Below are 16,141 nucleotides of genomic sequence, written 5' to 3' on the forward strand. Positions count from 1 at the left end.
CTCACACTCACTCACTCACTCACTCACTCACTCACTCACTCACTCACTCACTCACTCACTCACTCACTCACTCACTCACTCACTCACTCACTCACTCACTCACTCACTCACTCACTCACTCACTCATGTTTATGTTCAGACACAGTAATCAAAGCCAAGAGTGTCCCTCAGTCTCTGGGGGCCTTGAAGAAGGAGGACAGTGAGATCTTCAGTGTACAGTTCCACACTGCCAAACAGCTGCGGCACTTCAAGTATGCTGGCGTCCATCTGTTTGTCTCCCTTCTCTCTCATCAGCAGTTCGTGTCACAGGTAGGAGGATGCCAGAGGTGTCACTTTGTTAAAGAATAATAGCATGATCCTTTTTGGAAACACAAAGTTATTTGGAATAGCTACATTTGATTTGTCTTTTAAACAAATTATAGTTAACTCTTCTATGAAATAAGGGGCGAGGCAGTAGCCTTGTAGGTGAAGTGTTTGCTTATCAATGGATGATTTGGTTTCTGCCATTGCAAATTTCTATGGCTTCACATTAATCGATAAGTAAGATGTGTATGACATTGGTATTGTTTAGTTGTTGTTAGGGCTGGATATTACCCTGATTCTCATATTGCGATATATTGCAATAATATAAGAGATATTGTAATACATATTGTGATATATTGACTGGAAGGTGTCTGCCCAAGTGCGTGCATCATAAATTCATAATAGCTCTCTGTGTGGGACATCATCTTCTCAGTTGCTGTTACACCATACTTTCAGGCTCCCCGTCCCCATTGTGTATGGCTGGCTGTATGCCAATGGTTTACAGATAAATAAAATGATAAAGAGCCTTAATGTAGTATGTTTACTTGAAGTACTGCAACAAAGTTTTGCGAACATAATGATAAAAGTAATACTATAACATGATTTTCATGGTCACTGTTTGCCTCAACAGAATGCACTTCAATGCAGCATGTGATTATTGTTACTGTATGTCAGTGATTCATTCAGATTCAACTCCAATATAAACATGTGTTAACATGAACTGTTGTAAAATGAAACCAAAACATGATTTAGGTGAACTACTCGAGCTTACAATCTCATGTGACCTCCAATATCTAAGATCCTTGACTAGAATGTCATTATACAGTCCTACAAAATATAAAAGACTTAGACCTTTTTGATAAATTGAAAACATATGTCCCATTATGAAACAAACAACAACAACAAAATATTGTAAATAGTGAAATGTCACTCAAAACCAGAGGCTCTACTAATAAGTCCAAATAATAAATTGGTCCATTAGAGGCCACTTAATTCCTCTAAAATGTCACATATGAAACACAAAACATAAAGCATTTGGTAAAGGGAGCTAAGGACAGACCAATTTTATTTCTTGTTTTACGGATTTTTGTCCTCAGAACATCTAAAGGCAGGAGGGAAAAAAAATAAAAGTAAAATCACTGGTCAAAGTAAAATTCTAAGTACTCAAAGTATGTTACTTTTGGCAATTTATGAAGTGTATATGGGGCAAAACACAATCTAAAAACAAAATTTCTTGTATGTTTACATTTTGGCCAATGAAAACATTAGGATTTTATTTTTTGAGCGAGGAAAATTAATTAATTTTTTTTTCTTATTCTTGCAAAAATACGACAGGCGGATCTGTAAAACAAGAAATATAATTGGTCTGGCCTAACTCTCAATATATTTCAGAATCTCAACCATATCGCTATATACGTATCACAAGATATTGTACTGGTATCTACTGGTTTACCGGTAATATTGCACAGCCCTAGTTGTTGTAGCTGAGTTAGAGGTGTCTTTGTATTTGAAGGTTGCAGCCAAGGAGGGGAAGAAATCCCTGCAGAAGAATTTTGAGTCTCTTCTCGAAACCCTTCTTCAGTACATCAGCCAAATCTCCATTGTTGTGGACAGGCACCAGAACAAACCCACATCTCGTTTCTGGAAGGCCTACTTGCACAAGGCTTATGACATGATCGATAAGGTGAGACTTCCATTGCAACAATGAGATATTGTCACCACGCTGAGAGGCCTTGTGCCTTATACATGTACTTCTCAAGGAGAATTAGGAGAGGATTGTGTTTGATAACATTTGCCCAATTTGTTTCATCCATTTTCATATACAGAAATGTACCCTAGCCAAAATCAGAATACAAAAACATGTCCATTCCACGTTTTACCGTTTTCTTGATCGGAACTGTCAGACTGATGCTGTTTCTTTTTAGATTATTATTGTTATCATTATAGCATATTTATATAGCGCACATATCCATGCAACTAGTACATGCTCAAGGCGCTGGTATTTTTCTCTCGATCGTTGGATATCTGTCTCAACAGCACATTGTATTATCAATCTCTACTCCCTGGGGAGCATACAACTCTGGGGCGCACTAAGTTATTGCGGCTTTCCCATCCTTACGATGTACCCATTCACAGCTGGGTGGACTGGGACACATTTGAGTTATATAAGACCCAAGCATACTCAGTGATGAATATTTTTCAATGCACAGTATCAGTTTCAATCAGGCAAACAGGAACAGTTACATACAGTTTCGACCTGTGAAGGTCCGGGGTTAGAATGAACCTTCAGTAACCCATGCTTGTCGTAAGAGGCAACTAACGGGATCGGCTGGTCAGGCTCGCTGGCTTGGTTGACACATGTCATAGGTTCCCAATTGCCAGATCGATGCTCATGCTCTTGATCACTGGATTGTCTGGCCCAGACTCGATTATTTACAGACTGCCGCCATATAGCTGGAATATTGCTGAGTGCGGCGTAAAACTAAACTCACTCACATACAGTTACGGTTTTAAGCTGAGGAATATGGACTCATCCGCTGTTTAGGGTACTGGCTACACTTCTGTATTTTAAGGGTACATTTTTTGCGTACAGAAACATACCCGGGCTATATATATGTGGTACCAGTGCTGACAATGGCACTGTCAGCGTAATTATGACATCGTGTCTCAGTGAGGAATGTAGCTATTTTTATGATCAGTCATCATCTGTCCATACAAGCTGACTGGCCTGTACGTACATGATGTCAGAATGTGGCTCAGAAAAAATCACCTTCAAACCATGCTTGTTTTAAGAGTTTACTGATGATTGGTCCAAATGTTTAGTTGATTGTGTACAACGGTGGTCTTCCCTTGATTATTGCCACGCCACTAGAATAATGGTGGTCGATTCCTGAGTGTGACACCGAACAAGTTCAGTATTTCCTGACAGTTAACACTATAACCAGGGCCAGAGGTGCTCCGGGGTAGGAAGAGCCATAGGATCAAAGTTTAGAAGCAAATTGCAGTTTGATGTCAGAACATGTAAAGTGGTATCTTATTCTCCAACTTCGTCTCCTCATCACACCTGTATATTTCAAGGACACATTTGTCAAGTTGTTGTGTCTCTAGATCACATGCCTGCTGCCGGACCACATGTTCGTGGAGGTGACATCGGGGCTGCTGAAACACAGCCTGCCCACTGTCCAGCGGAAGGCCATGGAGCTCCTCAACTCCCGTCTCCAGCAGGTCAAGGACGTAGTGGACAAGGAACAGGTGAGTGTACTGTTAGAGTGTGTGTGTGTGTGCTCCTTGATGATGCCGTCTCCAGCAGGTCAAGGACGTAGTAGACAAGGACCAGGTCAGTGTACTGTTAGAGTGTGTGTGTGTGTGCTCCCTGATGATGCCGTCTCCAGCAGGTCAAGGACGTAGTAGACAAGGACCAGGTTAGTGTACTGTTAGAGTGTGTGTGTGTGCTCCCTGATGATGCCGTCTCCAGCAGGTCAAGGACGTAGTAGACAAGGAACAGGTCAGTGTACTGTTAGAGTGTGTGTGTGTGCTCCTGATGATGCCGTCTCCAGCAGGTCAAGGACGTAGTAGACAAGGACCAGGTTAGTGTACTGTTAGAGTGTGTGTGTGTGTGCTCCCTGATGATGCCGTCTCCAGCAGGTCAAGGACGTAGTAGACAAGGAACAGGTCAGTGTACTGTTAGAGTGTGTGTGTGTGCTCCCTGATGATGCCGTCTCCAGCAGGTCAAGGACGTAGTAGACAAGGACCAGGTTAGTGTACTGTTAGAGGACCAGGTGTGTGTGTGTGTGTGCTCCTGATGATGCCGTCTCCAGCAGGTCAAGGGACGTAGTAGACAAGGAACAGGTTAGTGTACTGTTAGAGTGTGTGTGTGTGTGTGCTCCTGATGATGCCGTCTCCAGCAGGTCAAGGACGTAGTAGACAAGGACCAGGTTAGTGTACTGTTAGAGTGTGTGTGTGTGTGTGCTCCCTGATGATGCCGTCTCCAGCAGGTCAAGGACGTAGTGGACAAGGAACAGGTCAGTGTACTGTTAGAGTGTGTGTGTGTGCTCCTGATGATGCCGTCTCCAGCAGGTCAAGGACGTAGTAGACAAGGACCAGGTTAGTGTACTGTTAGAGTGAGTGTGTGTGTGTGCTCCCTGATGATGCCGTCTCCAGTACTTCGTGGTTTCGTATATGCTAAGCTTTACATATCTACAGCTTGTGGACTTGGTAATCTGTTAGTGGTTTACACTGTTAGTGGGGAGCGTTGTAATCTTGATACAGTTAGTTGAGAACCTTAGACTCTGGACATTATTAATGGTGGACATTGTTATAGTGCAATATAGAAAAAACTTTATGGATAACAACTTCTTTTTATTCGTGAGTGCGACGTTTGATACAGATTCTTGTACCAAGCATCTGTATCGAAACGTCGCACTCACGAATAAAAAGAAGTTGTTATCCATAAAGTTTTTTCTACATTGTACTTCCCAACTTCTAAAATGCCACTCAAATAAATTGTTATAGTGGTGAACATTATACTCTGGATGCTGTAATTGGAGAAACATTGAATACTGTCTGCTTTGCCATTCAGGATCACACTCTGGATCACATTCAGTGCAGTATGTTCTTGTGTACAGGGGGCGGTGGGGTAGCCTAGTGGTTAAAGCGTTGGCTCGTCACGCCGAAGACCCGGGTTCGATTCCCCACATGGGCACAATGTGTTAAGCCCATTTCTGGTGTCCCCCGGCGTAAAACTAAACTCAGTCAGTCAGTCAGTCTTGTGTACAGATAAATTGTATGATGAGGATGTTTTCTTCAGGAGAACATTCTGCTGGTGCTGGTGGATGAACTGTCAGCCATAGTGAAACAAACAACTCTCGACTCGGATGACCTTGAGGAGACAGGGGTCAATGGCCAGACAGCTCTCTACAGCCTGAAGGTGTTGTGTCGTCTGCTGGGCCATAAACACCCCGATAGGTTTATCAAGGTAAGTGGTGTTGAAAGTCAAATGACCTGAACATGACAGACAGAGAAGTGTGACCCATCACCTGTATTTAAAGACAGTGCTCATGTTATCAACCACTGGATTTGCTAGCTCTCAATTACAGACTCTCAATCAAAGGCAGCCATGATAAAGGCAGCATAGCAAACAGATTCTAGCATAAAACAACATACAGTTCTTGCTGTATTCAGTGATTCAGCAGAAGTATACTTTTGGTCAGAATTGTGCATTTCTCTGCTACAGAATTCATCAAGATCACCTTTTGAAAATGACTAAACACCACTTTGTAGTTAATATTTTGCATTACGGGCCAAGAGGGGGGTTCAGCAGAGGGTCCCCCCCACCCCCCAACCTTGAAAATTCCTGGATCCGCCTATGCTTGCGGCAGGCTTTTTTTTTCTGCAAACAGGTGCACCTGTTTTTGCTATCAATCGCTGGCAGCCATGATAAAGCATTAAAATACATTCCCTTCTTGCTGTATTCAGTGATTCAGCAGTGAAATATACTTTTGGTCATAATTTGCGTTTTCTCTTCCACAATATTCAGTACACTGATTTGTGGCAGGCATTTTTCTGCAAACAAGTGCAAAATAAAAACACTAACCTTAAAGTTTGCAGATTTTTATGCAGAATAATAAATTGGTTTCAAATGTGCAAAATATTCCACCAGAAGTTAAATGGGGTAGATAGAAGGGCTGCAGAATACACCAGGGGCTGAAAATGTTCTCGCTCCCATGATTGGTTGTTTGGCATCAGACCTACTAAAACATTTGCTGAAATATTCCACAAAGAGGTTAAATTCCACACTCCAGATAGGTGTATGTTGATATGACACATACAGTACTGTGACATGTCCCACATTTCAGGTACTGCAGCTCACCTGCAAGGTACTCACCAAGAGGAAGGACAGCCCTAATGTGTTGGCATGTGCCCTGCTATGTGTTGGGGAGATCTCGGCTGACCTCAAGGTTCATGTCATCCCTCACCTGCCGACTTTCATGCCCAAACTCCTCAAGATCCTGGGCCGCACTGAGGAACTGACTGGGTGAGACAATGTGAAGTCATAGTTTCGTTTTCAGAACACTGTGGAAATTCTGGTTCTGTTTTGCCTCCATTTGTCAAGATTTATGTATTTGTTTTGAAGGATTTACTTGATTTATAATGTCTGTATGGAAACCTGTATTAGTCTCCCAGTGATCCTAGGCATCACAATTTGCATTACAGAGTTGCTTCCCTTGGGTGTGCCAGAAACCTGTGATCATGAATTTGAATCCCAGTTCTCAATGATAATATTACTAGGTGGATCAGCACCATACCTGTGCTCCTGGGTTTACCAAAGAGTTAACACCTGAGGCGTCAATCACTCTCATCTTTCCTTTCATTTAAATCTGACAAGCAGTGACAGAAAAATCTTCAGGAGTCACCAGTTTAAAGCTGATGAGGTTTTTTTCTTAGGTATCTATCAGTCAATGGACGTAGGTGCTGTGATACTGCTTGAATATTGCTGACTCAGAAGTTCCCTCTTGCAGTTTAGCAATAATTACTCACCAGACACATTGACGTAGATGCTGTGATACTGCTTGAATATTGCTGACTCAGAAGTTCCCTCTTGCAGTTTAGCAATAATTACTCACCAGACCCATTGACAGAGTCAACATGAGCGCCACGCATGTTCACAGACCGCCTGTGTTGTAGGAATGAGCTGCTGCTGCAGAGTTGTGTGACGGTCATCAGCAAGGTGGTGGAGAATCTGCCGCACTTCCTCAGCCCCTACATCCTGGACATCACCAAACATGTCAGTATACAGATACTACCTTCCTTGCAACTGTGTGTACTCATAAACGCTGCTTCAAATATTATTTGAAATTGGTAACATTATCGCTCATCCTTTGCAGTGGAAATGAATGAATGAATGATTTAAATTCATGTTTTATTTCTTATTAATGTTTGGAATACATTAATCCTCCTGATGTGTTTGTTTGTGCTTTACTACATCTGGGAGGTAAGTGATGCGTGCAGGACCTTTCCCCATGTCATAATTATTAGAATAAAAGTCTTGGCTACTCATGATCGTTGTTTGTTTTTCCAGTACTGCCTCCTGTCTGGAGGGGAGTCTCCTCAGAAGCCTCAAGTTCAGCAGCGTCTTCTCGCCATTCGGTAAGACTGCCTGGGTCGGCTATGTGTTTCATTCCTCAGATGTTGATTGCTTTTGCGGTGGGGTGGCCTAGTGGTTAAAGCATTCGCTCGTCACGCCTAAGCCCTGGGTTCGATTCCCCACATGGGTAGAATGTGTGAAGCCCATTTCTGATGTCCCCACTGTGATATTGCTAATAGCGACATTAAACCATATATAGCTTTCCATCAGTACATCTTGCTAAAAGGTGCAAATGTTATGAGCAGAAACTTTAGTGTTGTCTTTTTCCGCCAGTCATGTTTGTTGGTTCTCGGATTTTGGTCAGGTTACATTTCTGGGATACCCCATACAACACCAGGTGAATAGACTTACGTACATGCCATTTCCTGGGGATCTAGCACCACTACAGGGGCACTGTTCCAGTGGTACAAGGCAATGCAAATCAATGTGCACGGGTGCTTACTCTTAAATCTACTCCAGCCTTCATACCCGTGCTGTGTGTTGCACTCAAAATGAAGTCACTTTTCTTTTGCAGTCATGCGATGGCCACAGTCCTTCCAACACGTGTCATCCTTCCAACCATCGTGTCATGTTACACGAACCTGGTGGAAGAACACCAAGTATGTATTGCCCCTGTAGACCTTTTCCAGCTGGTATAGGTGGTTTTGTATTCAAAGGATCTGCAACTTATTGTGGAAACTGAGTGGGTCTGCTTTCAGGATAAAATCATCGACTGTTCGCTTTCCATTTCATCAAGGGCTTCAAACAGAATTGACTGTGATGACACACATATCTGGATATACTGATGTTTCACATAGGGAGAGACTATTTGATTGAGTTATTTAAAGTAATTTAACATTCATGTTTAGATTTATGCATGTTGTGCCCCATGTAAAGATCATAACCCAAACGAGGCTCCTGTAAAATGTGTTACAAAACCACACAGATGTGATTCCCTGTTGGATTGATGCTAAAGATTGTGGCAGCCATTTAACCACAGTGTGTCTTGTCAGGAATGTCTGGAGTGTCTCATGTCTCTGCTGGAGGCCCACATCAAGGAGATGAACCGGGAGAACCTCGCCAGCTTCCACAACGACATCCTGGCCTTCTTCTTCACCTGTCTTGACTTCAGGACCAACCATCCCAAGGTGAGTCACCAGGGCAGACTGTTCCAAGGGCAGACTGTTCCAAGGTGAGTCACCAGGGCAGACTGTTCCCAAGGTGAGTCTTCAGGACAGATTATCCCAAGGTGAGTCTTCAGGGCAGACTGTTCCAAGGTGAATCACCAGGGCAGACTGTTCCAAGGTGAGTCACCAGGGCAGACTGTTCTAAGGTGAGTCTTCAGGGCAGACTGTTGCAAGGTGAATCACCAAGGTGAGTCATCAGGGCAGACTTTCACCTTTGCCAAGGTGAGTCTTCAGGCAGACAGACTGAGTCCCAAGGTGAATCACCAGGGCACTGTTCCAAGGTGAGTCACCAGGGCAGTGAGGTCAGACCAAGGTGAGTAACCAGGGCAGACTGTTCCAAGGTGAGTCATCAGGGCAGACTTTCACCTTTGCCAAGGTGAGTCTTCAGGGCAGACTGTTCCAAGGTGAGTCATCAGGGCAGACTGTTCTAAGGTGAGTCATCAGGGAGACTGTTCCAAGGTGAGTCACCAGGGCAGACTGTTGCAAGGTGAGAGTCAAGGTGAGTCAGACTGGCTATCCCAAGGTGAGTCTTCAGGGCAGACTGTTCCAAGGTGAGTCACCAGGGGCAGACTGTGAGTCAAGGTGAGTCACCAGGGCAGACTGTGCCCAAGATGAGTCTTCAGAGCAGACTTCTAAGGTGAGTCATCAGGGCAGACTTTCACCTTTGCCAAGGTGAGTCATCAGGCAGACTGTTCTAAGGTGAGTTCCAAGGTGAGTCTTCAGAGCAGAGTTCCAAGGCAGACTGTTCCAAGGTGAGTAACCAGGGCAGACTGTTCCAAGGTGAGTCTTCAGGGCAGACTGTTCCAAGGTGAGTCACCAGGGCAGACTTTCCCAAGGTGAGTCTTCAGGACAGAATAACCCAAGGTGAGTCACCAGGGCAGACTGTTCCAAGGTGAGTCACCAGGGCAGACTGTTGCAAGGTGAGTCTTCAGGGCAGACTGTTGCAAGGTGAGTCATCAGGGCGGCTATCCCAAGGTGAGTCTTCAGGGCAGACTGTTCCAAGGTGAGTCATCAGGGTGGCTATCCCAAGGTGAGTCTTCAGGGCAGACTGTTCCAAGGTGAGTCATCAGGGTGGCTATCCCAAGGTGAGTCTTCAGAGGCACATGTTTGGAAGCACATTACTTGTAGACTACAACATCACATTTAGCTGTGTCATATGATGAAGCTTCTATTTAGGTGTCTGTTGTCTTTCAACCATGATATGAATAGGCATCTTTTCATTTGGCAAATACTTATGAAATTACAACAGAACACTCACAAACTATGGGTGTATCAAGAATGGTAACCAGCATATGATCTGTATGTCTTCAGGAATCACTGTCCAGGATAAACCAGATTGAAGACTCTGTGATCAGCACGGTAATCTGCATGGTGATGAAGATGTCTGAGGCAACTTTTAGACCCATGCTCTTCAAGGTCAGTTTGGCTCCTCAATTGTGTCCTACTACACAGCCTTACGATAGAAGGGATCTCTAATCACAAAACAAAAGGAGCAGAGGTGCCAACCTATATGATGTACCTAAACATAGAGCACTGTGATACATTCCATCATGGTATGGTGGGGTAGCCTTGTGGTTAAAGCATTGGCTTGTCACCCGAACATGTTGAATCCCCCATGGGTACAATTGTGAAGCCCATTTCTGGTGTCCCCACGTGATGTTGCTTGAATATTGCTAAAAGCGGCGTAAAACCAAACTCAGTCAGTCAGTCAGTCGTGTATGATACAGGCATAATTGTTCCACTAAATGTCAAAGAATAAAGATTGCACTGTTTTTGATGACATTCAGTACTATGGAACCTGGAACATTAGAGCACTGTAATACATTCCATCATGGTATTGCTGGAATAAGTAAATCATGCAAGATCCCCAGTGTGGACATCAAAGATGCAGTGTAAGAGCTGATCAATATTTAAACAAAATATACGTGGTTATAACTAGCTACAACTATTATGAGTTGTCCCATGATTACACGACAAGGTTAAATTCTCCAGTCATTACAACATGTTGCCTATTTTGTTTCAGGTGTTTGACTGGGCAACCCGACAAGACGACATGAAGTCACGGGTCCTGGTGTTCTACAGACTGGCAGATAGGTATGTCAAGCGAAAGTCTACTCAGAATATTTGTTTTCATTGTTTACTTGTTGTTTTCACCCGTGAAAGTCCGGGTTAGACTTGATACATGTCATCGGTTCCCAATTACGTAGATCGATGCTCATGCTCTTGATCACTGGATTGTCTGGTCCAGACTCGATTATTTACAGACCGCCATATAGCTGGAATATTGTTGAGTGCACGTAAAACTAAACTCACTCACACACTTGTTGTTTTAATATGTCTCTCACATATATTTACTGTTAAGGAATAGAAAAAAAGAACATGATTGGTTTTGTTGGAACATGATGACATGCGACAACCAGTCTGACCACCCACTCCTGTAAGCTGCCTCCAACATCCAGCATTGGCTGCTCAGACTTTATGCACCATCTCCTGACCGTAGAGGATAGTGGGAATGGGTAGTCTCTAGAGGTGTGACGATACAGAAATTTCACGATACGATACGTATTGCGATATATTGGAACGATACAGTTCGATTCGATGCATATCACGATATGCTATCTTTAGTTATTTTCTTTCAAAATGTATATTTTGATAGCAAGTAACAGTGTAAATTTTGACATAACAGTCAATTTCTGGGGAAAATTCATAATTTTAAGGTCAACGATATATATCACGATACGAAAAAAAGTATCGATGTATTTATCGTCAGATATAGTATCACGATTATCGATACTACGATATATTGTCAAGGCTCCAGTAGTCTCATGGTTCAAGTGTTTACCCCACTAACAGCCTGGGTTTTAATCCCTGTCTGCGTACAATGTGTGAAACCCATTCTTGGTGTAATTTTGCTGGAATGTATTGAAAAAGCTGTAAAACCATTACCGCTGACTCATGCTGATGCCACTCAGTGGGGTCTCCAGGGCAGAGGTTTTGTCCATCATAAGAAGCAAATTACTTGGTCAAGCGGAGTAATAGGGCTGATATTGGTCTTCAGTAACATATGCTTGTAGTAAGAGGCGACTAACGGGATCAGGTGGTCAGGCTCGCTGACTTGGTTGACACATGTCATCGGTTCCCAATTGCGCAGATCGATGCTCATGATGTTGATCACTGGATTGTCTGGTCCAGTCTCGATTATTTACAGACTGCCACCATATAGCTGGAATATCATCTGTTATGAATATTGTTTTCGTCACAGTTTGTTGATACAAATCCATATCCAAGTGCTATCTTAAGATAATTGGCGAGTAACTGTAAGATGGTGTGCAATGTTTCTCTCCAGACTGGCGGACAAGTTGAAGAGTCTGTTCACACTGTTTGCTGGTTACATTGTGAAGCATGCTGGGGAGGTCTTGGACCAGAACAACACTAGTAAAGGAGGTAAGACAAACTGGGGGAACATCCAGGTCATACTGCCTATGATCCCTTGGCATGGCCAGATGTTATTTGTTAGCCCCAGCCATGAAATGGGGCTCATAAATGGAATGACATCTGCACACTGTTCAGTTTTTGAGAGATCGTTTTTGCCCACTGAGAGAAATGAAATTTGACACTGATATAACTGATCACAAATGAGTTTGAAAGTTTGTGAAAAGTGGATTTATTATATTTTTTTAAGGCATGATGGGGGTGGAAGTTTAATGTAAGCATCAGGGGTTGGTGTTGCAGAGAAATTTCATATCGCGATATATTGCAATGCGGAAGGATATATTGCGATATGTATTGCAATATATTGCAAGAATTTTTATAATACAAAAAACTACTTTAAATTGAGTTAATGCTTGAATTATAAAACAAAAACACAACAAAATTACTATGCTTGATTAAGCTTTAATAAAAACTTTTAATCATGACAAAATAAATAATATTTGGCACAAATGAAACAAGGAAAAGAACATTATAACATCAACACAGTGGTTACTAAGTTTCATATCAGAGATCACTGGTCATTAATGAGTAAATATTTAAAACATTCAGATCCAAACATTGCGAAATATTTGGATAAAAATTAAGAACACAACTTCAAATCAAACTTAACTTGACTTCCTGTGTGAAAAACTTAAATATCCGAAGATTTCTGAGTGTTACGAGGCTTTCTGAATGCCTGTCTAAATACTGGTTTTTAATGAGCGTATCGCAATACGTAACGATTTCATGTCTGAACGGGTAAATACCGGTAAACCGGTTATATTGTGCAGCCCTAGTAAGCATGCAAAGATACTTGTTCTAAAGTTTCCGCGACATAAAATATTGTACTGTGAAGCCCATTTCTGGTGTCCTGTGCTGTGATATTGGTGGAATATTGCCAAAAGCGGCGTAAAATTAAACTCACTCACTCATCCTGATTTGTACATACTTCTGTGTAGTTTGTGTCTATCTCGGTTTCCTATGGAGATTACTTACAAACCATGTTAGTTTCTTTGAATAGAACTGTATGTCGATCCTTATGATTGCATATATGTGGAATATCTGGATTGTCTTCTCTGATCAGGATGTACAAGCTTTACAATGTTCACCCAACTATACCAATAAAGTCTGTTTCTATCAAAGAGCGGAATGTTTTGGGTTCGATTCCCAGCCGCGTCATACCAAAAGACGTTAAAATATGGTACTTGTTGGTCCCTGCCTAGCGCTCGGCAGTAATGGGTAAAACAAGGACTGGTTGGCTCGGAGTCAGTATAATGTGTCTGACTATACCCTGGATGCATCCACGGCTTGGCCCAATAATTATATTACCTCCCTTTGCTGGCTTCGCATTCTCACAGTAGCCAATCAGCCAAGCCGCCGTTACATCCAAGCTTGCCAGTGTCAACAAAGATAGCGGTCGCAGTCGCGAAGGTTTGTTCGCAGTGCCACTCAGATTTTGGGGGAAATAATACAGACAAATTGACAGATCTGAAACTTTAAAGAACTCCTTCTACCTCTTTCAGAGTACCTGTGTATCAATTGTGTTGCCAAGTTTAAACGGTTCGATAATTTAAGAAGCGAAAGTGTGTTGTGATTGGTTCGCTCAACTTCCCAGCGTAGACACCTGATTGGATAAAAAAGCAAGCAAAGGGAGGTAATAAAATAATCTGGCCAAGCCGTGGATGCATCCAGGGTATAGTGGAGGGTGATCGTAACGTATACCCTGGAGATTATCGAGGATGATACACACACATGAACATCGTCATATGAGCGAATATTAGTACGATGTTGAAATCCATTCACCTCACCTGTTTCTATCAGATGGCAGGTACTTCGGTAAGAGCAAGCGGTCCCGGAAGATGTCTACCCAGCTGTTGTCCTGTGTCCTGGATACACTATACAAGTGCTTCCTGTACGACAGTGATGGCTTTGTGTCCGTCGAGAGGTTTGAAACACTCATGCAGCCAATTGTTGACCAGGTAAGTTCAAATTAATTCATAACTGTGAAAATCAGGATTAGAATTGGTCTTCAGCAACCCATGGTTATCGTAAAAGGCCACAAATGGGATTGGGTGGTCTCACTGAATTTGTTGACACATCATATCCCATAAGTGTAGATCAATGGTCATGATGTTGATCACTGGATTGTCTGGTCAGGACTCATTTTTTGATATAGTCGGAATATTGCTCAGTGCAGCATCAAACAACAAAGAAACACAAAACAAAAAACAGTCAATTCATGTTGAATGATGGAACAGAATGTTTTGAGGCCATTCATGTTCTTACATGTTTCCATGACGATGTGGGGCGGTAGGGTAGCCTAGTGGTAAAAGCGATGGCTCGTCATGACAAAGATTCCCGACATGGGTACAATGTGTCCTGGTGTCCTCTGCCGTGATATTGCTGGAAGCAGGGTAAAACTAAACTCACTCACTCACTATGACTTTGTATATCAATGATCTTTTGTCATCTTCAGATTGAGAACACCCAGGGAGATGAGGAGACATACAAGAGTCGAGTTTCTCAGAATCTGGTTCGGTGTATTGGTCAGTTTGCAGTGGCAGCTAGAGATGACTCCCACTGGAACACCATGAACTACCAGATCCTTCTCAAGACAAGGAACCCCTCCCCACAGGTGAGCTTTTCAGCCAGTTTAACCTTTCAGCACTGTTTGTACACTTTAATTAATATACTTGTAAGGTATGCATTCAGTGCCGTTGTGTGTAAAATCTGACAGACAGAGATGCATCACATCAGCCTGACATGCTATGATTTTAACTGCAATATTGGAGGCAGCTTTACATCATTCTTACCCATAACATACTTGCAGTGTGTGTCACCTGTGATCCACCTATTAATTGATCTTCAGCAACCTATGCATGTCATAACAGGAGACTATCAGGATCGGGTGGTCAGGCGCTTTGACTTATTTGACAGATGTCATGGAATCTTAGTTGCACAGATCGATGCCCATGCTTTTGATCAGTAGATTGTCTGGTCTAGACTCAATTATTTACAGCCAACAATCAATCAATTAATGCAAGATGTGTTATGATCATGCAGGTCAAGTTTGCTGCCCTGGATGTGATAGAAGAGTTCCACAAGAAGCTCCTGGATGACTTCTTGCCACTACTGCCGGAGACCATTCCTTTCCTAGCTGAACTCATGGAGGGTGAGCGCTTTGAATCTTTCTTGTAGTGGATCAGCTGACCTCAGCTGTTGCCGGAATGCACGTTGATTACTCAATACTGTCTGTATTGCTCATGCTTTTAGAAATTTTGCCGTTTTGTATTTTCAGATGAAAATGAAGAAGTTGAGAAACGCTGCCAGACTGTCATAGCGGACATGGAGAGGACCCTGGGAGAACCCTTACAGAAATACTTCTAACTGGACTGGAGCATGTCTACTTGTTCAACATCAGCAGCTTTAGGCAATAAACAATGATAAAAACACTTGTGATAATGTTTCTTCTGGTTGTTGGGTTCAGATGTTGGTTCCAAACCACTTATGATTGTTGACGTCTTAGTTGTTGCCTTAGATGATTGCTGATGTTAATCACTTTAATATTTACAGGCTAGCACCACAGTGATCAATGCAGCTTCCAACCAGAAAACCTTGATTTCTGAAATGGCTGCATTAATAACTGAACTCATAGTCATACACCCAAATTGGGGCATTTGCTGGTTAGGGCATCAGTTTTGTTTAATGTGCCAGAAAATTTTCAAAATGGGTCAGTCGGTCGGTGGAGAATTTTTTTTTTTTTAATAAAGACAAAACTATCCGAATAATGTTCTTCATTCTCATTTATTATCCCCTGCCGGGCGTTTTGCGCGAAACCGGGGATATAGTATTAGGCTCCGTCCGTCCATCCGTACGGACGTACGAATTGGAATATCTTAAGAACCGTGCACTAGGTTCTTTTCATATTTGGTCGCGTGTGAAGCCCATTTCTGGTGTCCCCACCTTGATGTTGCTGGAATATTGCTAAAGGCCGCGTAAAGCCAAACTCAGTGGGTCAGTCAGTCATATTGGGTACCTAGGTTAATGGCTGCATTAA

At 42.6% G+C, this 16,141-nt stretch overlaps 1 protein-coding gene across 1 annotated transcript in view; it reads left to right on the top strand.

Moving 5' to 3' along the window:
- Positions 1-15,536, top strand: part of LOC124277362 (HEAT repeat-containing protein 1-like) — a gene marked incomplete at its 5' end in the record, with an annotated part of 56,259 nt that extends 40,723 nt beyond the window's left edge. Inside the window, 16 exon segments of the mRNA XM_046713027.1 lie at positions 140-309; positions 1,817-1,987; positions 3,412-3,555; positions 5,111-5,278; positions 6,159-6,337; positions 6,988-7,087; positions 7,382-7,449; positions 7,962-8,046; positions 8,440-8,574; positions 9,925-10,029; positions 10,637-10,707; positions 11,960-12,057; positions 13,906-14,063; positions 14,561-14,719; positions 15,148-15,256; positions 15,383-15,536. Coding sequence (XP_046568983.1) covers positions 140-309; positions 1,817-1,987; positions 3,412-3,555; positions 5,111-5,278; positions 6,159-6,337; positions 6,988-7,087; positions 7,382-7,449; positions 7,962-8,046; positions 8,440-8,574; positions 9,925-10,029; positions 10,637-10,707; positions 11,960-12,057; positions 13,906-14,063; positions 14,561-14,719; positions 15,148-15,256; positions 15,383-15,471 — 2,009 coding nt within the window.
- Between the last annotated feature and the right edge of the window lie 605 nt (positions 15,537-16,141).

Source organism: Haliotis rubra, unplaced genomic scaffold (assembly GCF_003918875.1).
Source record: "Haliotis rubra isolate DU_JTF1 unplaced genomic scaffold, ASM391887v1 Scf220, whole genome shotgun sequence".
In the NCBI taxonomy this organism is placed as follows: domain Eukaryota; kingdom Metazoa; phylum Mollusca; class Gastropoda; order Lepetellida; family Haliotidae; genus Haliotis; species Haliotis rubra.